General features: G+C 38.7%; 1 protein-coding gene across 2 annotated transcripts; it reads left to right on the top strand.

Moving 5' to 3' along the window:
• Positions 1–795: 795 nt before the first annotated feature.
• GHRHR (growth hormone releasing hormone receptor) lies at positions 796–24,239 on the top strand. Of its 2 annotated transcripts, XM_035318706.1 has the most exons (13): positions 796–923; positions 7,739–7,841; positions 9,342–9,449; positions 10,646–10,746; positions 13,776–13,873; positions 15,604–15,736; positions 16,586–16,739; positions 17,650–17,710; positions 18,458–18,527; positions 20,144–20,235; positions 20,826–20,955; positions 21,805–21,846; positions 24,043–24,239. In XM_035318706.1, the coding sequence occupies exons 1-13, from the start codon at positions 867–869 to the stop codon at positions 24,163–24,165; spliced, it is 1,272 nt and encodes a 423-aa protein (XP_035174597.1). In that variant the 5' UTR covers positions 796–866; the 3' UTR covers positions 24,166–24,239. The 2 variants fall into 2 exon arrangements, with proteins under 2 accessions (XP_035174597.1, XP_035174598.1); XM_035318707.1 differs by lacking the exon at positions 20,144–20,235.
• The last annotated feature ends 3,660 nt before the right edge of the window (positions 24,240–27,899 follow it).

Genomic DNA, 27,899 nt, shown 5'->3' with positions numbered 1-27,899 from the left:
CCAGAATACATCAGACTTCATGGCGTTGAAATGTTACACATTTAGCTCCAAGTGAAACTGCATTTTTTGTCAATAAGGCAAGATGGGCATTTCTGGGGTGGGATTCATCTGACCTGTCTTAAAGCTCATATTTGGATGAGATGAATGAAATCAATGTACATATTTCTGTATTCTTAACACAGAGAATTACTAGTTCAGATTTAGACACTGAACTTTCAAAAGTCTTAAACAAAGTGAGATGAACCCCTTGTGAATTTTGCCTTCAAATCAACGTACAAAATGTATCCAGCACAACTTGTGTTTGTGAGTAGATTTTGACCTTGTATTTTCAAACGTAGGACCATGCTTATTACATTCCATACAAACATGCCCACACACAGGTACAGTGAAGCTACAGAGAGAAGCATATTTTCTTAGAATAATTTGGTATTAACAATAGCTGTTAGGAGAGTTTTTTGTTTGTTTGTTTGTTTAAGTGAACCATGCTCTTATTATGCAGGATTGGCAATATTTTGAATAGTTCATCCCTCTTAAAATAATTTTGTGTTACAGAGGAGAAAAAGAGATGACTCTCCAAATTCTCGTACTCTTGGGAACAATCACTCAAATAATCCATTCCAGCCTTTGAACATAAAGAAAAGTAAAAAAAAAAAAAAAAAAAAAAGAGAGAGAGAGAGAGAAAGTGAGTTAACAGAGTTTAGAGAGTTGTTAATATTTATTTCCCACTTCACCGTACTGTTACGTCACTTCTGTGCAAAAAGATAAATGCTTTGGATCAGCAACTGATGGGAGAAGGGGAAGTCAAAAAGAAGGTGAAAGATGCTAAGGAAGGCTAAAGAAGAGAATTCTAACTCTTTCTTTGGAACATGGACTCTAGCATGTTATACCACTGTGTCCTGTATACCTTGACTCTTGCAGTGTTTGTGAGTAATTGCATGAAAAGCTTTTACATCATTGTTTTTCAATAGTGGTTTGTTTTCTACTTGGAGCAGATGGTTGGATAGAGCTTTATTTCTTTAAATGGGTGCTTTTTCTCTTTATTTGGTTTAGATTCCAATTAAACAAGGCAAGATGCTACGGAAAGTGTGAACAGTGGCAGAAGGGACACAATTTTTAGGATCTGTGTATCAATGCATTTCACTGCTTTCTTACCATACACTGGCTAAGGAGAAACATCGTAATTGGCAAAAGCCCTGTGTGTGTGTCTGTGTAGGCTTTAAAAGACAGTAACTAAGTCGAATAAACTGGAGTAGAGCTGTTACATGAGAGCAGCTGAGTCTTGATAGTTTTCTTAAATTTCAGAATATGCAGTCTTATTAGTTATCATTTCATCTGCCTTTTTGGTGGAACATTATCTAATGTGACCAGCTGAGACACTACAGGGAAGAAATGAGTTGAATCGGCACGGTTGCTTATAGCAGATTTGGAAATGTCCGGTGCCATTAAATAGCCTAGAGGTCTTGCTGATATTTAGCTTCTGGCAATGATTAGAAAAACAGCATTAAGGATCACACAAATATCAGGAAAAGTCAAAAGTGGGGGAAGGGTATTTGCTTTGCTTCAGAGACTAATGATGTGTTCAGCATTTTCCTTTTGTTATATTTCTACTGTATCCTTCCCTTTTTCCTCTGAATCATAACCCAGAGAATCTCTTCTCCGATGAAGCATTTTGCAAGGGATGGCACAGCAGCCTGTGCTTTATGGATCAAGAAAAACAAAGCACCGTGAATTGACTGAAAATACTTTTTGGTCCTACAAGGGTATGGTTTCCTTTGCATCACCTGTGTGACAAACTCTGCTTCCCTGTAGTGTAATGTGTACAAATGTTCATAAAAGGAATATCAGGATCCAGGGCTAATAGGCAATAATATCACTGAAGGTCTCTGTAAGAACCTGTCCCATTTATGCAAATAGTATCTTCTTCTACATAGTCATGCTGGATATGGTGGAATTACGCACCGATAAAAAAACACGTGTTTATGTAGAAGTGTATAAACTAAATCTCCTATTGTGTATTTGTATATCTTACAGTTAACAGAAGATAGGCAAACAATTGCTATTTTGCCTAGCAAATGGTGCAAAAGCAGACATCTCTTTTCATTGTTAGTGTAACTTAACGGCATGCTTTCCTTGGAAGAGATGAAGTCAACTTTTGGAGAGGTTTTAAATGTTTAAGAGGCTGACTCTCACCTTCTATAAACTGAGGGTTTTTTTACTGTCATCACTTGTGTGGTGCTTACTGTAACGTGAAAAGAATGCAAATATTGACCCATTCTGATATATATGAGAGAAAACAGAGGAGAAATAATATTTAAGCAGTAAATTTTGCACGATGGTATTAAAAAAAATAAAAATAATAATAATAAAAAACTAGAATAGCATGAGAGAAAAAAAGTTTTCTTTCCTATCTGTGCATTTCATGCCCCTCTTTAGAGCACGATCTGGTACAGTTTGTGTTTTTGTTTTTATTGCGCTAATAGGACTTTCAGCTGGGGCCTTCTGACAAGGGCAAAGATTTGCTTGATTTTCAGAGGTTATTCCAACCCACAGCTTCATTAATACTGTAACTAAGGGATGCAGCAACTGCAAATTCATCTTCTATTTGGAACACATAGGTGTTTACTTTATTTGCAGTTTCAGTTTTCCCCATCAGTAGGGAGAATCTGGGGCACAGTTATTCAGGAGGACAACCTGAAATGTTAGCTATGACACTCTCAGAAAAGAGTTTGGCTCTTGTTACACAATTCCTTTAATTTTTGCCCTTCAGAAAGGCGTTGGGGAAATACCCGTTTCCTTAGCATATGCACGTGAGCACAAGAAAAGCACTTATATTTGTTCTAAGCTATATTTATACTGTAAGTGATAAGCTGGCATGCAGAGGTGGATTTTTCCAGCCAAAACTCAACCTACCACCTCCAACAAGGAAGCAGAACACTCTGTGGGTGGTCAGGATCAGGATCGGTGAGGGAATCAGGGTCAAACATGGCCCAGGTTTACTGGACAGAGCAATGGGGACAGGACTGGGCCAAGATCAGACTGAGACATCAGTGAAGACTATGGCTGGGCAAAGCAGGGCTGTGGTGGAGCTTGTGTCCATCATCCTGTAGCATCACTGGGGCAGGGGCCAAGCTGAAAAGGGGTCTTGGGCCCATGTGGGAGTCCCCAGGGCAGGCTGGGCAGGGTGACTAAGGGCACTGACATCAGCTTAGCTTTGGCATTAAGCCATTATTCCTTTATTCTGTCTCAGGCCAGATGCAGCTAACTTTTCAACATGTCCTTAAGAGGTGCCTTGCATCCGATGAGTTTGCTGTCCAAACGGCTGTGTCTTAAAGGACAGTTACAGATATTCTGGGAATGTAAAGCAGTTGGAAAATCATGGCCCTCTGAGAGGTCCTAGGCTTGACCATCGGTAATGCCAAACAGTAGTTATTGTGGGGACAAAAAAGTCTTTTAAAAAAACAGCTACAAAGTTGATGTCTTTAGACTGTCATGAACTTGGGGTTGTACATCCCAAAACTGCCATCCATCTGTTCTCCTTCTGTTTTCTCCTCTTCCAAGTTTTGCTAAAAGTTACCAAAATTCATCAGGCACATCCTAGTTTTTACTTGAAAGATGCATGTGCAGATACAGAATGGTTTCACACTGCATGACTATGAATCTTCTCCGTAACCAAGCCTTACTGGGATACTTATTCTCCTGAAAAATCGGAAATGAAAATTATTCAAGTTTCATAGAGATTTGAAGGTGCTTTCTAGATTTACATTTTAACCTTTTAGAATCTTTAAAAAGTGAGCAATTCACCTGATGGCAGCACAGTTTTAAAAGCATTTCAGCTCTGTGAAATATTTGGAGCTAAGCACTTTGCAGAGAAGAATTTGGGTTATAGATTCTAGATTACAAATGGATGGAAGAGGTGTTTGGATGTCACTGACTCAGCGAAGACATCACGAGTGGATGTATTTGACTGAAAAATCTTCATCCTCCTCTTCCCAAATCAGACATTATTTTCTCCTGAGCATGTTCCTTGATTCAGCAGTGTCTTCAAAACTGGCATGCTTCTATTAGGTCAGATGCTTATTAAAGTCTATCAGAGAAGTAGCACTTGAAATCTGCCCATCTTCATGGATATAAATAACTATGAAATTTACTAGAACCTCTATTTCATGTTTCCTCTACTAATTTAGAGAATTCAGAAAAAGAAACAAGCCAAGTTTGGATTCCTGTGCTGTCTCACCTACCCAAAACAAGAGGCTACCTGTGGTGGGAGAATCCATACTCATATACCATAATGGTAGACATTTTGTTGAAGTGCCTAAAATAAGATTGCAGTTATTCAGGGCTATGCCATCAGTTGATTGAGAGAGGAATCTCTCCTGAGGACAACTCAGATCCTAGGTAATCTCAATGGCCACCTGGCAGTGCTATACAATAAAAGTACACAAAGAAGTCAGTACAAACTGAAATACCCAAACTTTCATTTAAATGCTAGCAACCTCTTTTTACAGTGAGGGTGTACAACACTGGAAGAAGCTGCCCAGAGAGGCTGTGGAGTCCTCATCCTTGGGGATACTTAAAACTTTACTGGATGCAACCCTGAGCAACCTGCTCTACATAGACCTTATCTTGTGCAGGGGGTTGCACTAGATGATCTTCAGAGGTTCCTGTCAGACTTAACCAGTCTGATTCTTCGATTTTGTGATCTGTGATCTACAGAGAGAGCTTCTGTAGAGACAATCCTAAAGCAAGTGAACCAGCAAAATGGCAAACTAAATAACTTTAGGGAGTTTCGTTTCTTTGGGGATCCTACAAACCAATAACATGGCTTATTATCATTTGAGCTACCAGGCAAAATAGCTCTGCAGCGATGATCCGTACATGAGTCTACATAATGCCAGTAGCTGTAGTTAAGTTCAGCACTGACTCAGTGCTGAAGCCCAAAGTTAGTGAGTAACAGTGAATTTAATAGCCAGGGGAATCCTAGTGAATTGAGACTAAACCATAGCTCATTTCATCCAAAAGTGTATAAGATAATTCAATTGATCTATGCACAAAAATGCTACCATCTCTTGTATATTCTCATGAAAGGAACCAAAGATGGCTGGATGAGATAATGATGTCTCTGTAGGTATAAAAACCAAAGGGAGATGAATCACATATATGCACATTTATTCCTGTCTGAAAGAATGACTCACACCTCTAGCCCATGATTTAATGCTTCCAGAGATGGTCAGAAGGGTGGAAGATATAAAATGGGATTAAACAAGTAAGTCTATAGATGTTTTGGTTTGGAAACTAATCCTATACCTTGTTTCAGATTAGTATTCAGAGCTGTTTAAAAGTATTAAAAGCTGTTTAAAAGTTTAAAAGCTGTTTAAAATAGTAGTCAAATATTCTAAGGGTACAGATATACCTAAAACACAGTCCAGGAGTGGGATAAATATTTTCAGTTTATTTTGTTTCTGTCATAACAGATCTTGTACTCAGTGTTTGTTTAAGAAGTAGTTACCATTGACTTGAGTATAAACTGTGAAAGCATCGCTTAAGATCAGGAATTCTTGGATGAAGAGGTAATAACTTAAATACCTGGCACTTGATCGGCATCACCTTTTTATTTCAGAAGCATGTGGTAAAGTGTTCTCACGAGTCTGGAGACAGAAAGAAAAAACAGATTTTCTGGACTTGTGAATAAGCTAAACTTTCTTTGTTCTCACCATGAACATTTCAGTGAGCAAAGACAGTTTTTACAGGCAAAATCTAGTCATTTTATTTGCCAGGAGAAATAATTTAGGACTGTACAAATGAGTACAATTATTGTGTGCTGAGATTTTTCTGGGCAGTTCACCAGTCCAAGAGAATGCTGTGAAAAGTTTTTTTTTCAGTAAAATGGCATGACTGTTTTTACTAATTACTAATAAAGCTACTTTTGTAATAGCTGCTGTATGTGACATGTAGTGAGCTTTTCAGCATAGATGACTTTCACTGTCCAGGGTGAATATAAGGAAGAATAAAATACATGTTGGCATGAGAAGAGCTATCAGATGAGCAGAGGTGTTCAAGACAGATCACAGTTTTCTGTCATGCTGCCCACCATTGCATTTCTTAATAGCGTGGAGAGGAAGGGTTCCCTGGAGTATCTGTTTTTAATGATGATGGCTAATATCAGTGAGCATCCCACACATCAGATCTCCACCTCCTGGTGCTAAGCCAAGAGCTGACCTCTGCCCCGTTCACTGATAGTTACCCTCTTCTCACATACACCAAGCTTCATTTAACCTTGACTATCAAACCTGCGTTTTCACTGCTGCCTTGAACTGATCCATGGCACTGCTGTCTGCCAGTTTGGCAGGAAAACAACATCCTCCTAAAAGTGCAGTAAGGGGGAAGGAAAACAGCTTCTTGAAGTGCAGAGATGTGGATACATGCCATTTCCAACTGCCTGGGTCCAAACCCCAGGAGACCAAAGGCTCTGCAATGAATCCAATATTGTCCATACAAGCAGGCTGAGAGCCTTGAGTTTTCAGCAGTTCCAATGCTCTGCAGATCCACTTGCAATAAGGATATTAGCATGGAGGGGAAACAATGCTTATTGGAACTGATAGGACCTGCCCTCTGAAAGACCTGAAAGTGAGCTATTTATTTCCCAGATTCCCTGAATATTAATCTTCCCTGGATAGAACAAAGCTGAGCCATATGCCAGCCACCTGCTCACCATGCAATTCTCATCCTGAGTTTATTTTCTGTTGTGTGTATCTGCGTGTTTATATCTATATCCACACCTACTAAGCATACCGGTACCGGTACCTACGGTCAGGACACCCACAGTGACTGTGTTTTGTAACAACTTGCTGTAGACAGTGTCTTTTGGTGGCCAAGGTTACTCTGGATCCCTTCAAATTCTCTTATGGTGTCCATGTAAGCACACATCTAATAAAGAGTAAAACAACCAAAGGGATGCAGCATTCCCTGATGTTAAAACTCTAGATGTCATTTTTTTTTTTTTTTCCTCTACACCATCACACCAAATCAACAACAAATGCTTTGGGGCAGAATTTTATTTCAAATAAGGTTTTGTCTCCCACCCAGTGTAAAGAAAGGCAGATGGCAGAAAGGAGAGATCAGATTCATTCCTTTTAGAGCAAAGAGCTCAGTCAGAAGACAGTTTCACAAATATCATATGTTGTTTCAAAATGTTTCTTTGGAGGTTGGCAGGGACATATCTATGCCGAAAAAGCAAGTATGTAAGGCTCTGCAGTATGCCCTTCACCATCAAGAAAAGGAGTCTGTTCAAGACCACTCTAGTTTCTTGGCTCCAGATTTGGCAGAGTCTAAAGTCAGGGTGCAAGTTAAGTCCTGCACTCATACCTGGGCCCTAGCAAGGATTCCCTTTAGTTTAAATATAACCAGTGAAATCTTTTAAACTTCCCAGGGCAGAGCTGAGCTGTAGCTATCATCCTTGGACAGCTATGCTGCCTAAGGATTTTCTCTGATGGACTGTAGCACAGCTCAACTGCCTTTGACAGAACTCTGCTGGATTCACCTGCTGTGAGCATCACAGTTTGTGTAGAGACACTGTCTGTCAGCAGGCAGAGCTTTGTCTCTTTTGATGCTAAGCACTGAGCCAATGTTCTGTGTCCTTAACACACTTGCTAGCTGCATGTGTAGGGCTGGATTTTGTAGCTGCTTGTGAGATCCTTCCCCAGACCTACTTCCTAATCAGCTGAAACTCCTCTCTCTGTAGGTTGCTGGGAATGTCCATCCTGAATGTGATTTTATAACAGAGCTGAAGAAAAAGGAGGCTGAATGTCTGGAGGAGTCAGAAAAGCATGGGAATGCAACAACAGGTATCCATGAGTGGTAGATGAAATGAATGACAGAGAAGCAACACCCTGCCAAAATCAGGATACAGCCATGCTGCCAATGCATGTTTAAATGTTTTACTCATTGTTCAACATTTTTGGGCTCTCCTCAGCTCTATTCCACGTACTTCCATACCTTCAATTCTCTTTTTTCAACATTTTTTTCACATTCAAATGTGGACATTCTATATAACTTATGTCTTTGTCCTATTCCCTCCCCCTGCTGAAGATCTTTGTCAGTGACATGGTCAGTGGGACTGTGTGCACCTTCAGCACGTTTGCTGACAACACCTAGCTGTGTGGTGTGGAAGGGAAGGGATGCCATCCAGAGGGACCTGGGCAGGCCTGAGAGGTGGGCCTGTGTGAGCCTCATGAGGTTCAACAGGGCCAAGTGCAAGGTCCTACATCTGGGCCGGGTCAATCCTAAGCACAAACACAGGCTTGGTGTGGAATGGGTTGGGAGAAGCCCTGAGGAGAAGGACCTGGGGGGGTGCTGGTGAAGGTTGATATGAGCTGGCAACATGTGCTTGCAGCCCAGAAAGCCAACTGTGTCCTGGGCTGCACCAAAAGCAGCGTGGGCAGCAGGGTGAGGGAGGGGATTGTCCCCCTCTGCTCTGCTCTTGTGAGACCCCACCTGGAGCCTGCGCTCAGCTCTGGGGTCCCGCACCCCAGCAGGGGCCTGTTGGGGTGAGTCCAGAGAAGGCCATGAGGATGCTCAGAGGCTGGAGCACCTCTGCTGTGGAGCCAGGCTGAGGGAGTTGGGGTTGTTCAGCCTGGAGAGGAGAAGGCTCCGGGGAGACCTCACAGCGGCCTGCCAGGGCCTAAAGGGGGCTGCAGGAGAGCTGGGGAGGGACTCTGTGTCAGGGGGTATAGGGATAGGACAAGGGGTAATGACTTTAAAGTAAAACAGGATAGATTTAGATTAGATGTTAGGAGGAAATCCTTCACTCAGAGGGAGGTGAAGCCCTGGCCCAGGCTGCCCAGAGGAGCTGTGGCTTACCCATCCCTGGCAGTGCTCAAGGCCAGGCTGGATGGGGCTGGGGGCAGCCTGGGCTGGTGGGAGGTGTCCCTGCCCATGGCTGGGGGGTTGAAGGTGCGTTGATGTCCCTTCCAACCCAAACCATTCTGTGATTCTATGATTCTGACTAGTTACCATCATGGCATCATACTTTTCAGTGGAGATGTGTTGACCTTTAACAACATGGTAGCCACTTAACAGGAATCATAACCTGGTCTGTCTTCTAGCAGCACTCTTCCTCCCACTTCCATAGCACATTGTCATTTGTTGCACCGTGTCTGAAAAAGGTGTCTAACTAGAGTAAGTAGTCATCTGGAGGTGTTTATCTTTCACTATAAAATAAAATTTGAGGATTAACTGTTTTTGTAAGAAATTTAAGGAGCAGAGGATCAAAGTTGGAAAAAAAAAATCTTTGATTTTGCTCAGATATAATTAAGTTTAAAAATATATTTCACTTTTTATCTGAGGTTGCAAGAGAACCTGGGACAAATTATTGTGCTGGCCAGAGGCAGATGCTGGAGAGACTCTTGCCTTACCATGCCCAGATATCCTCTTTCACTTCATGAAGGAGACAGGTGATGTGCTGTTTTGATTGTACTCCTACTATTATGCTGCATGCCTGGCACAAGGCTTTCTAATAACAAATAATAAAGACAGACTGCTTCAAGTTCCTGCTCAAAGCCTTACTGCACAGCATGCAATAAGATCTGAGGGTGTTTTGCAGTCCATCTCACATCTCACGCACTACTATAACTGGATATAATCCCATAGGCAGTGATGAGAACCCAAGCCAAAGAACACTGAAATCAATGGAGTGATTTCCATTGGTTTCCATGAGCTTCAAGATCAGCTTGCTTGGTAAGTTTTCTACAGAGCTTGCAGAGGGGTCATTTAGGTCAGAACTTAAGCATAGGTCTTTATGAGGTTTATGCTTTGATTAGTGTGGGATGAAATCAAAGACTGAGGAATGAATAATGTGATTGTTCTTTAAGACCAAGGTTGGAGATGCAAAGCAGAATCTTGTCATTCAAGTAGCATATGTGTTTGGTCAAATGCAAGACTGTGCAAAGTAATGCCTTTGTGACTGTTTACTCTCTGGGTAAATGTGGCCAGGAACAAACTGCAAGCCCATAAGGAGGAAATTATCTTCCAAGAGAGATCTACATTTGGCAGTTTCACAAGGAAAAGAAACTGCAAACCCCAACCTCTGCCTCACCCAGCACATGCTAGCTATAAATGAAGGATAAGGAAAATCCCTTTCATCTGTGTACCTTCATTTCCTGTTCTGGGATTCTCTTACTTATCCTGCATCTGACTCATAAATCTTTCTATGGAAATCTACTCTCCTCAGAGAACAAACTACTTATTCCAGTGTCTGATCTCCAAAGAAAGAGTAAGCCCCAAGAAAGATGACAGTGAGAAAGGGTACGTTCGAGGGGTGAGCTCTGAATGAGTCTTATGGGGCAGTGCTTCCCATTCTTCTTAAATAGAGTTCCTTGTCCATAATAGGATTTCATCGTTGCTCCTTCACCTCTACCTCTGTCTCCTTGGCTCTCTCACTGCCTCTTGCTGTTTATCATTAGAAACAAGTTAGAAGTTTTGTACCTGACTAACTGGATGTACAAACACAAAGCTGTGTCAGCTCTGTGGGATAAGAGAGATGGTCCTCTTCTGCTAGTATAACCTCCATACTAGCAAGAGATCTTCTCCTGGCTTTTATTTTTTGCAGTATGCAGCTCTTCATTGGTAAAACTAAGTGTTTCTGTTTCAGCTGGGATAGTAAGAAGAAACTGCACAAAGAAAGGTTGGTCAGACCCATTCCCTTCCTATCATATTGCTTGTCCAGTTGAAGATGAGATTCCCCTTGAAGAAGTAAGTTTAATCATATAAACATATGTGAGTGATGTGCTGACGTTACAGGATTCCTTTCTATTCCTGAAGACCACTAGGGAAGGAAACTCAGATGAAGCTGAAATTTCTTACCAAGTATGGAATGTGATTCAAATTTTACTCCGATCAAATATTTTGGAGAACTACTGATGACATTTTATTTTTCAGGTATAAAATTGTAATGAAAATAAAGTCATCTGCAAATTCCATGAAATCATGCAGTTCTATTGCACTTGGAATAATAATAATAAATAAATAAATAAAAACACCATGGGATTTTGTGGTATCACAGCACCAGTACAGCAAATGTGCTGTTATAACATCACTATTCCAAACTCAGCAATACCTAAGGACAAGAGGGGTGTATGATTTCTCATCCTGACTAACACAAAATATCTAATTCAACAAGGAAATAAAAACAAAGAATATTTTAAAATCTATATCTCTGTATTTGACATATTGCTTCAGCTAGATTTGCACATTCAATGACATTTAGAATTTATCTATAAAAGAAAAATAAAAAATAAAATAGTTTTTGATCTAATAAGGATGCAAAAATATTGTATATATTTTTTTTTCAGAGAAGTCAGCTAAAATACTGAAAGATACATCGTTTAGTGAAACATAACACAATATTACAAATTATTAGAATTATATAAAGACTCTTGGTTTTAGCTGCTGTGGAGAAAATGAAGAATAACAAAGTGGAAAGAATCTGATTAAATGTCCACCAGGTTAAAAGTGATAGGAAGGCGGTAGGAATATTTCATCCTTAAAAATCAGTTGTCCTGTCTAACTCTAGACCTCTGCTCCCCTTTGTACAGGCTAAATTGCACCTTTATCTTTACAAGTAATGTGAATACTATTTATTTATTTATTTATTTATTTTGTCCACTAACATTTATACTGTAGTTGTCAAAGTCCACTCAACTTGCAGGAGGGAGCTTACTTTATGTGCTTATGGAGAGATTTCTCCTGTCTTCCCTTTTCTGTACTGATTGCTGTCCTGCTGTTTAACTCAAGCTTCCTTTCCAGCCTCTGAGGGGCAGTACCTGCTGCTTTCCATGAATAACAATTCCACTGAAACACAGTTCTGTTCTTCTCTTTCTTTCTTTTATTACTTCCCTTTTATTACTTTCTGATGTAAAAGCAATCCTAAATCAGTCTTCAGATTTTTTTTTTTTTAAGCAGTAACTCACATTTTACCTTTCAGTAAACTCCCCATTTGTATATTTATCTACTTAAAGATTTTATTATTGCTTGCTATGCTTTTCATCTTTGATTTCTAAGTGAAAGTTGCCAGCTAAGACAGGCCCAGCACAGCTTTGATACACTTCTTATGGAGCAGTGCCTACAAGACTTACTGGATAGATCTGTAGCTCTCAGGGCCTTCTCTGAGCTCTGTCTTGAATGGTGTGTAGTCAAATGCATGGGCAATCATATGCAAGTCACAGTTCATCCACAAGACAGAAAAGGCCACTGTGTAGTTTCCACATCATTTAATTTTACCAATCCCAAATAAAATAAAAATAATTAAATTAAATTAAATAAATAAATAATAAAACGAATCTGTGCAAGTCTAACCTAACGACTACATGATGGATCTACATTAGTGCTGTTGTCATGATCAGGTGTGAGCTTTTCAAGAAAATCTCTGGCACTTTTTGCACTTTCATTTATACTGAGGCATGTTCTGAGAAAGGCTGATCTGGTTTTGTATGGATGACACTAAACTGGAAGACAAATGCAGGGCGCATATAGTGTGCTCTGAAAAATAATAAAAGTCCAGCCTATGGGACTAGACCATGGCTAGTCAGAAATGCATACAATGTGCACGTTGGGTCCTCAGCACTGAAGGTTTCACTCTGCTAAACCAAAGCTATTGCCTTGCACCACTTACTAAGGCAGGCATAATGATTGATTATTTTTCTTGCTGATGGAAAGTGATCAGGCCTCATCTTATGAGATTAATTGCCTTCTGAGGTGCTTTTTTCCCTAAACAGAAAAGTAGCCTTCAAGAAATGGAACTGTGTTAACAACTAAGCAGCACAGTCCTGGGACCATGGTCTCACATTGTTCATTTTACTATATATAGACTCAGCTGCTAATACTTAGAAAGCTAACTTTAAAGTACCTAAAATAAATCCTACCCAGTTTCAGCCTTATAATGACTTTGGTGATACTTAAAGCTCAAAACAAATACGTGTCCTTCCTCACAGTGAAGGTGATTGCATGGACTAGCTGCATGGATGTTAGGACATCAAAATATTGAGCTGGGGCTCAAGAGACACACCACATGAGTTCAAAAGGAAAGATCTGCAGCCTAGAGCTTATTAATTTTGTTTTCTGCTTCCATGCATGATAGTTGAAGTCAGATAACCCCTACTCAGAGATCATGTCTGATAGAGGTTCAAATGGATTGTGATTGACACTCTTAAGTAAAAGTTGAATGTGGAAGCAAGCAGAAAGAGGAAATCATACAACCCCAGGAAAAAAAAAAAATAACAATAACAATTAAAAAAAAATGGAAAAGACAACAGATGGCAAAATTCTAAGGAAACAAAAAAAGAAAGTGGAGAGGCATAAGGAAAGGCTTAGAGCATTCTGTATTCATCATGTAGCCAGCTGCCAGAAGGATTATCCTTCCACTATTGCTGTGCAGAAACACAGTATGAAATAAAACACTTAAAAAAATGCATGAGTTTTTACAATGTTTTCTTGGAAGACTCACTTAGTCTTTCAGGGTTTTATGAATGAGCTTGAAAACATCTTAAACAATAAATGGTTCTTTATCAAACTGGGCAATACCCATGTACCCATAGAATGGGTCTTCATAAAAGAAACATTAATGATTGATTTCAGTTGACGTTTGCTGCAGAATTAGAAGGAACAAAAGAGGCACTCAGGGGTGTGAACAGATTGGAAGCATCAAATAAAGCAAAAGTGCCAAAATCATTTAAATAGCTGTCATTTGGCTGCAATTTATGATGGATCATTCTTTTCTTTTATAGCAATCCTACTTTTCTACCATAAAGATCATCTATACTGTAGGATACAGTGTATCTATCACCTCACTTATTATTGCTGTGGCAGTTCTTATTGCATTCAGGTATGTGAAGTTATCTTCTAACTTGATTAATTTAAAAGTTCTTCGTATCTTAGTTTGTATGAGACATTAGACATAACAAAATAATAGAGACAGAAATTCAGAAGAATAAAAATAAAACTTTCAGACAGTATTAGTTTAATCATATTAAATTGAGGGCTACAAATGAAAGATTATCAGAGAAACACAGAAATAAGAAGAATCAGAACTGTGAAATAAACCTTGGCTGTTTGCTGGCAGAAGTCGGCAACTCAGATCCTAATAACCAATATATATATATTTGCTTGCTTTAGCTGGAATCAAGATAATTTTTGATAAAACCATGTATTCTTGCCTTATGTGGACTCAGTAAATTTTATATTAACAATAAGATTATAAGAGACCTCAATTCTGAGTCAGTGCTCCTATGGCACTGTATATATGACTATTGAAACTTTTACAACAACAAAGATACTTTGAAAGTTAGGATCTGAATTTGGCAAGTTTGCTAAAATCTCTTTCCCATCGAATTACCCATCTATTAGATGCTCTCATGTATAATGTAGAGAATTTTGAGTAAAAATGATTGTTTTCTTATTTAAGGTTGATTTGATGTTTGCTGACGTAAGATTTATTTTATTAATCTATATTTCTTGCAGTTGTGCAAAATAAAAACCAAAAGTACTAAAATATATATATTACTATGCTGTAAGAATCAGCTTTCTCTGGGGAAAGTTTCTTGACCTCTGCAGCTTCCTAACTCATGTCTGGAAGTCAACAGATTATGTGTATTGACATCTACTCTGACCTTGAGAAAACAAACCAACTCAAATAAGGGGAAAGAAAGAAACAATTGACAGAAAACAACTTAGTAATAGGGAGGAAAGAGTTACAGTTCAACAATGGGGTTGGCATTTCAGTTCAGTAGTAAAACTGCACACTAACTGAATTTTTGGATTAGGTGACCCTGAGATTACTGGATCTGGAGGGAATTCAGCTTGTAAAGGGGCTCTTTGCTAATTATCTGAAGTCTTCAGCTCCAAACAAAAACTTTAAGTTGCATAACTCCCTCCAAAAGTCTGTATATAGTAACAGTAAGAAAAAAAAATCTGAATCTAAAAAATTAAAGACGTGCCAAACTGTTTTAAAGCAATTATTCATTTAATTCATAAGAATAACTTTGGTAATCTAAGGAAGTATTATTTAATTCTGGATAAGGCAGCCTACATAGACATTTAATGCAAATTAACTCAACCACAGTATTTTGCTATGTATTTTGCTAATCGTTACCCTGTGCATTGAGAAAACTTTCTGGTTAGTCTGGAATATCTCTGCATTCTTTTCTTGGGAGTGATTTAGCTACAATCAAAATTATATTGATGGAAATGATTCTTCAAACTGAAGTTTCTTTTTGCCCCCAAATAATGCCAACCAAAAGACATCTCAGCTCAGGCACACTGACCACATAACAAAGCTGAGATTCTTAGAATCTGGCAGACCAGAAGCGACATCAGGCCAACAAGGAAACACCACCTAACAAGAAGAGATTAAAATGTAGACTGTGGGTGAATTGGTTTACATGAGGAAGGTTTCTGTCTCTGCCTGTTTAGCAGAAAGAGCTCAGTGAATTAAAGTTTACTTTCTATACATACCTGGGAGTACCTGAGATGAAATAAGGCTTTATTGCATATCTGAATTATTGCCAGCACAAGTCAATGAATTACCTCAGAAGAACCTTTCTTCTTTTCTTCCAGGAGGCTTCGCTGTCCCAGAAATTATATCCACATACAGCTCTTTTTCACTTTCATCTTAAAAGCTATTGCCATTTTCATTAAGGATTCTGTCCTTTTCCAAGAAGAAGACATTGACCATTGCAGCTTCTCTACAGTAAGCACATGAAAAGACATGATACTCTGGTACTGGATGTATTTACATGCCATCTATATATGTATTCACATTTCATCATTCCTTTTACTTTTTGCTACTTTTATTTATTTATTTTCTGATGTGGTATGGTAGTGAACACTAATTAATACAGTAGTCTGAATCACATTTAGACCATGCAATAAAAATAATAATAATAATAGTATCATTATACTGTTACCCTTCTACGATGTAAAGCCTAAAACCAAAGATCTCTAAATATCTTGTAACATCTTTTTTTAAAGATGTTTCTTCTGGAAATTCTGGATTTCACGTTCTGACCAAAAGCTCTGAATTGTAGACCACAGGATATGCAAGACACTAGGCAATCAACTTAGCTTTGTTCAGCCACAAATATTGGCGATAAAGAGGATTTCAGACAGAAGTTTATCAGCTGATTCTTCTGCATTGCTCATGGCCACATAAAAATTTAAAACTGAGCATAAGGAGGGAAAGTGAAATATGATGGGTCCTAGAACACACTTTTGTCCAAAGGCTATTGAGCATTTGAGCCTACTTGTATCTACTACACTGGAAGTGGTGCATTTATGGGAGAAATTGCATGCTTGGGAGACCAAGCTGTATTTCTAGCAGAGATATAAAGCAAAATACAGAGATTCCAAGCTACTAAGATGGTTAAAGTCTTATTCAGAAAGCCACATTATATTTTATGATCTCCCTTTAAACATGTCTGTAATTGTGAGATCTTACTCTTTTTAGATCTCAGACAGAATTACAGATGCTTACTACATCCGCAAATCAAAAATATGCATGCACATGTAATGCCAAAACTATGACTTTCTTGATCTATAGACTGAATGCAAGATCTCAGTTGTTTTCTGTCACTACTTCATGATGACCAATTTCATGTGGCTGCTGGTAGAGGCTCTTTACCTAAACTGTCTACTACTCTCATCCCTTTCTCATGGAAAAAGATATTTTTGGTGGCTGGTTCTCTTTGGCTGGGGTAAGTACGGATTTTACATGAAACGAATAAAAGGCGAGATGTTACAAAAGGCTTTGTGCATCCAATAAGATATACTAGATGCAGAACTGAGTTTGCCTAACTGAAGTAGCTAGCAAAAATAAAGCAAAGCATCGATTTTGCTTTTATTTTTACATACAGTAGTGAAGAGTAATCAAGCTTTTAAAAGTATAGCATTAAAGTCCCTGTGAAATAAGTAGAAAACTAAGTACATTTGAAGATCCAAACTAAGTGACTGCCAATATGAACCTGCTGTTAAAGGAAAAATCTGAGTACTCCTCCCTGAGGATATACAGCAGGTGAACTTAATTGCCCAGGGGGAATTTCTGTTCAGTTCGGGAAGGCAATCCATGCATGTTGACACTAAGGTTAAGGTAGGCATTACAACTAAGAAGACTGAATCACTCTTTGTGTTTTAGGGAGATTTCAGGCGCCATTTTAGGAATGTTTAGGATTATGATCACAGTCTGTATTCATAAGCTGCTCATATTTCTATTATTTGAGAATTTGATAAAAAATACTAATATTTTCTCATGCAAAAAGCACACAATAAAAAAACGTGTTTTAATGTTTTAATCTGCATTCAAGTGCTAACTTCAGGTAAGATCACACATGTGAACTGCACTCATGTAGGTAAGAAGCTGCAAGCTCAGGCCTCCCTGGCAGCACCACATCATGTGCAAAGTAGCTTCTGTATCCCTTTACATCTTCACAGTGATGCATGATCACCAAATAGTCAATGCCATAACTTGTTTAATTTCATCATGTGTATTAGACCACAAAGCGTAATCCCAGTTCTGAAAATAGGTGACCTTCATCATCACAGTAGAATTTAAGTGGACAAGATTTAGATTAACTGATGAATCTAGACATTTTTTAAATTTTCTGACAGGTTTTCCAACACTTTTCACCCTTATATGGATATTAGCAAAATTCTACTTTGAAGACACGGAGTAAGTTATTGTTTCTTACATTATTCTATATACATAAATTATGTATTTAAAATAATGATAGTGATGAAGGCTCATGTCGTTTCAATAACATGGGAAAATAATATCACTATATTACACACCTTTCCTATTCCTACATTACCTTTTAGATAAGTGCCCGAGGCCCAGTTCTGAATTTCCATTCCAGTACAGAGACGGTGAATAGGGATTTATAGTGTCCACTAGAGTATAATATGGCAGTAGAATTGTAATTGTGCAGGGCATGCTTCTCAGGAAGCTGAAATATTTATTTCAGCTGCAAAAGAAAAAGGGACTCCAATCAGATAAAGAGAGTGAGAAAGCAAAACTTTTGGAGCTTCTGTTACAAAATACCTTTTGATATTTTTGAGGGCTGGAGTGCTCATTACTTTACACAGACAAAATGTTTTTCATGTCTTAAATAAGTGTCTTTGAAGAACAAAGCTATATCTTTCTATCAGCCATGGCATCATCTGTTCCAGTCTATAGTTGGAATTGTTGCATCTATGTCTCACCTAACACTTTGAGGAAGCTCTATATCCTTTTGAAAAGGCAGAATAATCTATAAAAAGCATGTCCTGTACAAAGCAGAACTTAAATATCCATATACTTGCACTATATTGACACTTCCACAAAAATGTGTCTCTTAAGAATTTAACTGGCACTGCTTTTGCTGTCTTGATTGTAGTGATTACATACACCTCTCTTCTAAATTTGCTGTTATTTTCTTAGATGCTGGGATATTAATCAGGGCTCTCCTTACTGGTGGCTAATCAAAGGACCTATTATAATTTCTGTTGGGGTAGGTACTTCTAACTCTACCAACAATAGTTGTAAGAAAAAATGCAAAATGCAAAAAAAAAAACCAACAACCTTACTGTTTGCTAAACTTTTTTTTTTTTTTTTTTTTTTTTTTTGATGAGGAAGAGGAATGGTAGAATTTGTTCTGTAAAAATATTTTATCACTTACCTACAAACAATGCAGGCCAAAAGAGGCAGAGAACTGTGCTCTCCCTATCACCCATAGCAAACACTCCACAAAGAAGTGCAAGTTTTCATAGAATTTTCAGTCTGATTGAAATTTATGGCAGATGAGGGGTTAAACCATTCTTACAGTATTTGATAACAGAATTTTTGCCTAAGAGTCCAGAATCAGCCATAAATTTCAATATAAAATTTCAAAAGCAATAGGTTCGTTTCACAGGTGATAATAATAGTTCTTGAGCTTGACATATATTGAATAAACTAATGGGCCTTAAATGATTATGGCATATGATTACTCCCAGATGTCATTAAGCCCAAGGAATGTGTGAGATAGCAACTAGTGGACGGCCTTAAGACCATCTATGGCAAGATTAATTTAATTGGAGGACAGATGCATACAAATAAGGCATATGTAGGTAAACACCAAGCATGGAGAATCTCAAGGTGAATTCTTTTCATAATTTACTGTGTTTCAATACGATATTGCATTTCTTTCTACCTCCATTAGTTTTCCGCTTACTAGTGCCCACCTGACATTCACTTTTGGCGTTAAGAGGATTCAGGGGATCATACTGATGATATTTCTGCTGGAATGCACTTAATGTATCACTGATGGATAGAATGAGACCTTCTGGTGAAATATGTACATTCTTAGGCAAAATTAAGCATGTATCCTCACCTAAACAAAATCTGGTGCCTATGGACACAAAATGCATGTGGAGAAACTCTTTGATTGTGGGGCACTAAGCAGCTCCATAGACTTTAGTAGAGCTGTGTCAAAATGCAACTAGAGAAAATTATCTTTGCAGGTTAGGATCGACCCTAGCTAGCTTTGGAGCTGAGCTAATGCTCCTCAGCTTTTTTCAGTCAACAAAGAGAAACAGGCACTTTTGGTATGTGACTCACCTGACTAAAGATGTCAATGTTCAGAGGAGATGACTCATCCCCAAATCCACCTGAGGCTCTATTGATTGGCTCACTCTCCATGGACTACAAAGGGAGAACAGGGTGATCAGCTCCGATGCAGCCATGTCATTGTAGATAACTATATTTAACCAGATGAATTCTACTAATAATGTCTAAAGATATTACCCAAAATTTAATACAATAGGAATCTCAAATGAGAAGAATTAAAATGATATGAGCTACATAAATAAATAAATAAAATCATACAAGGTATTGACAAAAACAGTTTGCTTAACAGAGTTAAATTCTCAAGTTCTCAGCCTGATCTATTTCTTTAAGAAGGAATGCAACCTATTGAGAGGCTTGAATACTGCCAAGAGGGATTATATTAATCATCTTACATACAGGTCTCATTGAAATGGTACAAATTACATAATAGAAGTCAAATAATGATTGTCATTGAAAGGTTTCATATGAGAAAGTAACCTTTTTTTTTTTTTTTTTTCCCAAAAAAAATATTTTAAACAGGTCAATTTTGTCCTATTTATCAACATCATCAGAATTTTGCTGAAAAAACTAGACCCTAGACAAATCAACTTCAATAACTCATCTCAGTACAGGTAGTGTATGGAACAACAACAACAAAAAAGAATTTATCAATGATTTAAGTCACAAAAGTTTGTATCATGCTTTTTACACAGAGGTACCGATCCAGTGACAAAACCAGCCTCAGTTTGACTGGCATTTAATTTTAGAAATTCCCAATGTTACCCCATTCCTACAGAAACTAGTCAAATGAGTAAATTGTTTTCTAGAAGTGTCTTTCTCTGGACATGGACTAGACAAGGAGTCTGCATATTACTTCCTCTGTATCCGTCTACAAATAAATATCAAATTTTCAATGACTCAGATAGGTCAAAATATATTCTACTGCTGGTACTACAATAACATTCAGAAAGAGTGAATGACAAAATACAATAAGAAAAGTCATGAACATAGTATTGCCAATAAGGCAATAAGCATGAGAAAACTATTTCCAGGTATTTTCTCATTATGCTTTCCAGCACTGTCATCCCAAGAGATAAAAACTTTACACCTGGACATTTAGATACCATTATTAACTTCTGTTCATCACTATTATGTATTGCATGCATTGGTCTTTATTATTGAAAAATAATATTACCTTACTTTTTCTCATGCTCCATGCTAGACGTCTCTCAAGGTCAACTCTCCTTCTAATTCCTTTATTTGGAACCCATTATATTGTCTTCAATTTTCTTCCGGAATACACCAGCCTGGGGGTTCGGCTTTATTTAGAGCTCTGCATTGGATCTTTTCAGGTAAAATCACCGAGGAATCTTCAGTTCCTTTGTAGTAGATTTTCTGATTTAATCTAGTTTCTATATGACAAATAGCAGCAAACAAAAAATAATTATATACTGAAGATAATGTCACCTCATGGTTCTTTGCTGTGTTACAAATTTGAAAATGTGACCCATATCCTACCTGGCTGTAGGCTGGACTGTATGTTTGCAGGTTTTGTCAATACAAAGCCAAGTCTTTTATATTCCTGTGTAAGGTTGACATTGGGTTAACTTCAGACATTTCAGTTCAGTTTTTAACTTCAGTTAACTCACTGTGTCAATCCCATACAATCCACCCTGTACAACTTATTCTTAAACCTCCATACTTGGATCTGTTCTTCATTGTTAACCAATAATGTAAGAAGAAGGTAAACTGAATAAAACAATGGGGTGTTTAGTGCGTTTCGGACCACACAGATCCATTGATCTCCTAGGATATTCTTGGCTTTATCTCAGTTCAGAAACTTTAAGAATTTATTCAGTGGCCAGAATTTTATCTAACCTGATATAATGGCACAAAACTTGACTTAAAAGCTGTATGAGCTTCTTAGCTGTAGAATGGACATGCCTTTGTAAACATAACCTGGGAATTTGTCACATCACCTGTTCTTGTGAATTCCTACGGCCTTTCTGACTTGGGTGAAATGCCATTAGCTAGCTGATTATCTGACTAGCTTTATTGCTGATACATAAGAAATTTGTAAAAATACTCAGCCTAAATTGATTCACACACAGTACTATCATGGATTCAGATAGTGTAAGTGGCTTTTTCAAGCTGTGCTAACACTTAACTGTTGTTTTTTGTTTGTTTGTGTGTTTCCTCAGGGGTTTATTGTAGCAGTTCTTTACTGTTTCCTGAACCAAGAGGTAAGGGAACTATATTCTTTACAATATCGATTTCACTGACAGGTTTATAGAGTTAATAATTAGTATCATGCAAGCAGATAATCAAATCTTTCAGTTTTGTAGGATTGTCTGTTAACATGAGAATCAGTGAAGATGTATTTCATTTAAATTATCTTCATGTGAATGAAGCCATCTAGTGGAGAAACGAGCTATTCCATGAAGCCTTTTTTATCATTTCTGCATGCTTTTGTACAATAGCGGGGCTTGGGAAACCCATTCTAGGTCCAGACCTGACAGTACAAGCTGCTGCAGTGAAGCCATGTGACCTCCAGTTTCTAAATTACTAAACTGTAAATAATGTTAAATGTATACAGATTGCCCGATACCAAAATATTATTTTCTAGTATTTTAATATGCTCATGAAACTCCCCAGTATTTCCTTGCATCGATAAATATGTTTTTCTCTGTAGAATATTTAAGTCAGAACTTTACTGTTGATGGGACAAGTATTATTCCACTTAGTTTATTATCCAGTTCCATTTACATAGTCTAGACATTGTAATAAGGATGCATCTTGAACTCTTCTGTTGCCTACATAATTCATTGATCTTCCATATTTTAGAAGAAATTGAAAACCTGGAATTTTCCCCTATTTTCATACTACACGGTAGCTGAGATGACTATTTTAGACTGTGAATGAGATTCGGTTTCAGACTACACTAAAAGTCTGCTGGTTTCTGTTAAGCGAGGTAAAGAACAAGGCCTTCTCCTCCAGCTGCTCCGGCCCAGCACTGCTCCTGCACGGCTGTTGGGCACAGCCTGGTGCCTGGGGGACCTGGGATCTCTGCCCAGGCTGGAGGACATGGTTGCTGCTTTCCCCTTTGCAGGCCCAACCCATAGCAAAGCTGAGCACATATCCTGGAGACACAGGGACACACGCAGAGACCAGACACTAACACAACCGGTCACACTGGCTATCCCAGCCAAAGGTTGCCTTCAGTAGCACTGACGCACAGCACTCACACAAACCGTAGACACAGACAGATGAATCCCGTTCCTTATCCCAGGCCCCTTGCCTGCTTCACAGGCTGCCTTCTCGCTGGCTAGTCTGGCTTGAAGTTCACTGCAAACATGCAGCACTCACACACTTGTCCCTCATACACCCCATGCTCATAAGTTCCTTGGTTGTACCAGCACTGACCCCACACACCCGATACTCTGGGCTGGACCTGAGGCCTCAGCTACTCACAGGCTAGTCCAGGTTTGTGAAAGATACAGACACTGGCCATACCCTGAGGGCTAGCAGCCTAGGTACGTGGGCTATGACCTGCAGCCCCACCCTAGCCACCAGTGCAGAGCCCCACATGCACCTCAGTGCTTTAGTGAGTGACTCTGCAGTTCCACCCCCAGTAGCTGGTTTGGGAACACACACTGCTCCTATCCCAGTGACAGGGAGCAGAAGACCCCCCGTCACTCCAGTAGATGAGGCTGGATCCCCATTTGCTCCAGTAGCTGGCCCCACAGTCTGCAAGGCCTACACCCCTGGCCTGACTCCAGTAGTTGGCACAAACTTTCAGTGACACACACACAGGTCTTACCTGTGGCTGGCATAGAGTACTTGTAGTACACATACACTCAGGAGAGAGCAAATGAACAAAGTGAAAGTTAAGAAAACATTTAATGAGGAAATTTAAGAAGCACTGGGCTTGGCCAGACACGTACACTGGCCACCCCTTGCAACCAGTGCTTTCCAGCCCTTTTCTACCTATCCCCACTCTTCATTCCTCCTGCCCCCCTTTTTCCTATACACAGCCCTCATGGATTTGCTGTGCTCTGCACTTTCTGCACCCTCCCAGTCTTTTTTTTTTTTTTTTTTTTTTTCCCACCTTAGAAGTCTTCAATCAGGTAACTCTGCTGGAATTATTAGAGTTGGAATTATTTACTGTTTTCAACATAGGAGACCAACTTTGAGCTAGCCACATTAGACTTTTTGTCAACACAGAGGGATGAGCAGTCTGGTACAGGCCAGCTGAACCACTCTTTGTACTATCCTAATTTTCTGTATCAGATAGAAAGGGAGCCCAGAGGAGCTAGCTTGTTCTGAAATGGAAGGGGTAATATTTTAACCTTCTCTAACCACCATTTGTGTCTTTCCTGCTTCTCACCAATGTCATCCTTGAACAGTGTTTGTTAATAACATTCTCCTTTCCTTTTGAGGTACAAACGGAAATTGGCCGAAGGTGGCATGGTAAGAGATACGGACTTATGCCAGTTTGGAGAAGGACAAGATGGACTGTGCCAACCAGTTCTGGAGTAAAAATGACTACATCTGTGTGCTAAGGCAGCCTCAGAAGCTGGAGTAATCATGTATAGAAGCCTGATTAGGAAAAACAAACCAATAAACATCAATAAAAAACACTGAGGATTACAGCTTACTCTGAGCAAACTGGAGGAGAATCCACTTCTGCAGAAATTCTGCCCACCAGCTATCTCTTGCAAAACAAGCACTGCAGTGATGTATTAAAGACTGACTGGCTCATCAAAAGAGCCTTCTCATGGATAAACAGCAAACACAAATATCAACTCTTTTTGGTTCCCTATCTACACTCTTTTACTAATGAACATATGAGCATAATGTGTCAGGGAGTGGACACCAGTAGTACCCTTCAGTGACACTATAGATGACCTGTGGAAACTGTTATTCAATCTTTACACAATGGGAACTGGAATCTATCCAGCTCGTTCAAGCTTTGTTCCTTGTTTTGATTCAGTACAGATGCAAATAGGAAACCAAATGCATTGTCAAACTATAACACGACTAACAGGTCTTCTTATATTGTCTTCTTATATTTGCTCTTTAGAAGCACAAGGACTCAAAGTTGCAAGCAAATTAAAAAGAAAAGCAGTAAATTTGTTCTGCACAGAAAAAGAATGAGACCTACAGGAGAAGGGCTAGCGGAGTGTTAGGAACACTGCTAAGTATTTTCTCATGTCTGACTGTTTTTGCTTTCCAGCATTGTAAAATATTTAGAAGCTTGGGAATAAACTAGCATTTCCAGTGTTTGTGTTTGAGATTTTTTTTTTTTCAAATGTCTGTTGTAATCTGTAGATGGACAGGTTGATTAATTTCTTTGCTGGGAATATCAGAGTTTGGAAAGGAGTGAGAAAAGCTAAATTGTACTGAACAGTGAGGACCATCAGGACAATACATTTTCACTCTGCTCTTCAGGACATTCCAGTGAGCTGCTAAGTCCTATTAAACAGAAATGGTAATATAGAAATGTGGAATTGCCTCCTTTCTGCTTTGCTGTATCCAGGTAATTACAGCTAGTGTAATTATAGCTAACTGAAAAGAAGTGAGATGTTACGCTAGCTAGTTTCCATATAAAAGCTAGATGCCAAGGGGTGTCTTCCTTCCTTTCCATTTACATTTTTTTCTCCTTGTTTTTTCTTCAGTCTGTGAAAAACACAGCAATGTCTGAATTCATACCTGAGGGTGGGAGAAGAGTCTGAGAGAGCAGGGGGAGGAAGGTTTTCATTTCCACTTCTTCAGTGACTCCTTAGAACACAGATTGCGATGTGGGGCCTAAGGTGTTTATGTTGTTTTCTTCCCATGTCCAGAGGGATTTGAGGTGAGCTAGATGGAAATGTGTCGAGCAGCCGATGATCTGTTTAAAGAGACTAACAGAAAGATTAGTTTCTATATAGCATTCTGCTAATGTGAAAAAGAGGCATGAATTTCAAATGAATAGGTCTTCTTCCTTGGAGATAGATTTTTTTTTTTATTTTTTTTTTTCAGCCTTAGCAGATCACTGTCTCTATCAGCTAGAAAGAAAGCCCAGAGTAACAGGTCGGAGTAAAAAGTCTAAATTTTACCCATATCACAGACATTTAGACAGAAAATTTCCTACAGCTTCTGCATTTTTGTTCTTGTATATCTAGCCATGAAGTAGCAAATTTCCCCTGAAGACCATCATGATGTCTAACTGGAAGATAAAAGAAGAGAAGATAAAAAGCAAACAAAATTCTTTCTTGTAATGAACAGGTCAATCATTGTCTGGCTCACCCAATTTCTGAATGTGTGATGGCATTCTGCTTTTCTCCATGTCTCAGCCAGAGGTATAACATGTCATATTAAATCTCTTGTAAGTCTTGGCTATATTAATTGGATTTTCTGGCTTGCAGTTAAGTCCTAAAACCCTGAAATGATGTTACCATGATGACACTGATATTAAAAGGACACATTTTTTTAACAGATATTGTCCTGGTTTTGGCTGAGATAATTTTCTTCCTAGTGTCTGGCATAGTGCTGTGTTCTGGATGTGGGATGAGAATAATGCTGATAGTATACTGATATTGTAGCAGTTACAGAGCATTACTCACATTAAGTCAAGAAATTTTCACTTCCCATACTGCCTTGCCAGCAAAGAGGCTGGGGTTGCACAAGAAGCTGGGACAGAAAAAGGACAGCTAACCCAAAGTGGCCAAAGGGATATTCCATACCATAAGGTATCATGCTGAACAATAAACTGGGGTGGTTGGCTAGGGTAGGGGCACTGCTCAGGGACAGGCTGGACAGTGGGTGATGAGCAATTGCATTGTGCATCACTTACTTTTTATATTCTGTTACGGTTGTTATTATCAATAATAATATTGCTTTCCCTTCTTTTATGTCCTATTAAACTATCTTTATTTCAACTCACAAGGTTTTACTTTTTCTTTTTTCTTCGATTCTCTCTCCCATCCTAGTGTGGGGGTTGGAGGAGGAATGAGAAAAGGGCTGTGTGCTACTTAGCTGCCTGCCAGGTTAAGCCACAACAAGAAGACATATGAATACATGGACTTCTCAGGGCTCTTGTCCTCTGCTTGTATAGAAGCTTTAGAAGCCTGCAGGTTTGGCCCCAAATCCCCCTGAGTCAAGCATACCAGCAATCTGTCCAAACAATTCTGTATTTAATAGGGAGGACATTTGGCTGCATTCAAGTATTTGCAACATCCATTCACACCTACATTTGGCCGTTAAAAAGTAGACCTTTGCCCTTTTCTAGTCCTTTAACTTTTTCTAACATGAACAGAAATGTGAATTTTCATTCCTTCCTAAAATAAATAGGTAACATAGAGGGAATCCTGTGGGGTAGCTGAAACTGGACACAGAAATGGCTAAAATCAGAAGATATGACTCCTACTATTTAATTAGAATATTAATATCAGCTATGATTAATCATGGCATAGATATTAAGGTTACATTATATTATTAGCAAATTCAATCTTGATTAGGAAGTGTTACACAAAATTTAAAAACAATCAATTTTTAATTTTTCAGGAAGGGAATTGCATTGACTCTAGCTAATTTTCACCTAGCTTAACCCTACCTTAGGAACATGTGCACACTTATTGCATAAGTTTGTTTCTGCAAGTTCCTGTCTGTCACATGTAAACTTTGATAAAATAGGTATGAAAAGTGTCAGTAACAGAAACTCCTTGACCTTTGAAGAATAAATTATGCTAAGTATGATTTGTTTTCACTTGGAGTAGGGCCAGAACAATGAAAAATTGACCTGAAGAGAGAGGAGCAAGCTCAGGGTATGGAAATTGCTGCAGGGTTTACACTGTAATGGGTAAAGACAGAAGTAAAACAGAGCTTCTGGGCATGATGGCTGAGCTCATCTCATTACAGGCTGCAGCAAACAAAATGGTGAGCAGTTTCTGCCACTGCCAAATGACTTAAGTCATTTGGACTTGGCTTTTATGTTGTATCACAACCAATTGTATGACATTGATTAACTTTTATCCTTCTGCCCTCAAAGACACCTACCAGCTTCTCAAAAACAAACACTGTTTTTAACAGTATGGCATCACTAAAGACTCCATCTTCCATGTAACTATTTGACCAGAAATATCCCATTGTAGAGTATTTGATTAGTTTCTTCTACATGACACATTCACGTAAGAGTTTCCATTAGGCTTTTATCCATCTGTATTGTCCTCAATATTTTTATCTTTTCTCAGGCAGGCAATCACCCTATTACACTGTTTATCATAGAAACTGTGTAGCTTAGTGCCTTACATTGCTT

Source organism: Oxyura jamaicensis, chromosome 2, assembly GCF_011077185.1.
Source record: "Oxyura jamaicensis isolate SHBP4307 breed ruddy duck chromosome 2, BPBGC_Ojam_1.0, whole genome shotgun sequence".
Taxonomy (NCBI): Eukaryota; Metazoa; Chordata; class Aves; order Anseriformes; family Anatidae; genus Oxyura; species Oxyura jamaicensis.
Note: the sequence above shows the minus strand (reverse complement) of the source record. Positions and strands in the feature narration are given on the sequence as shown.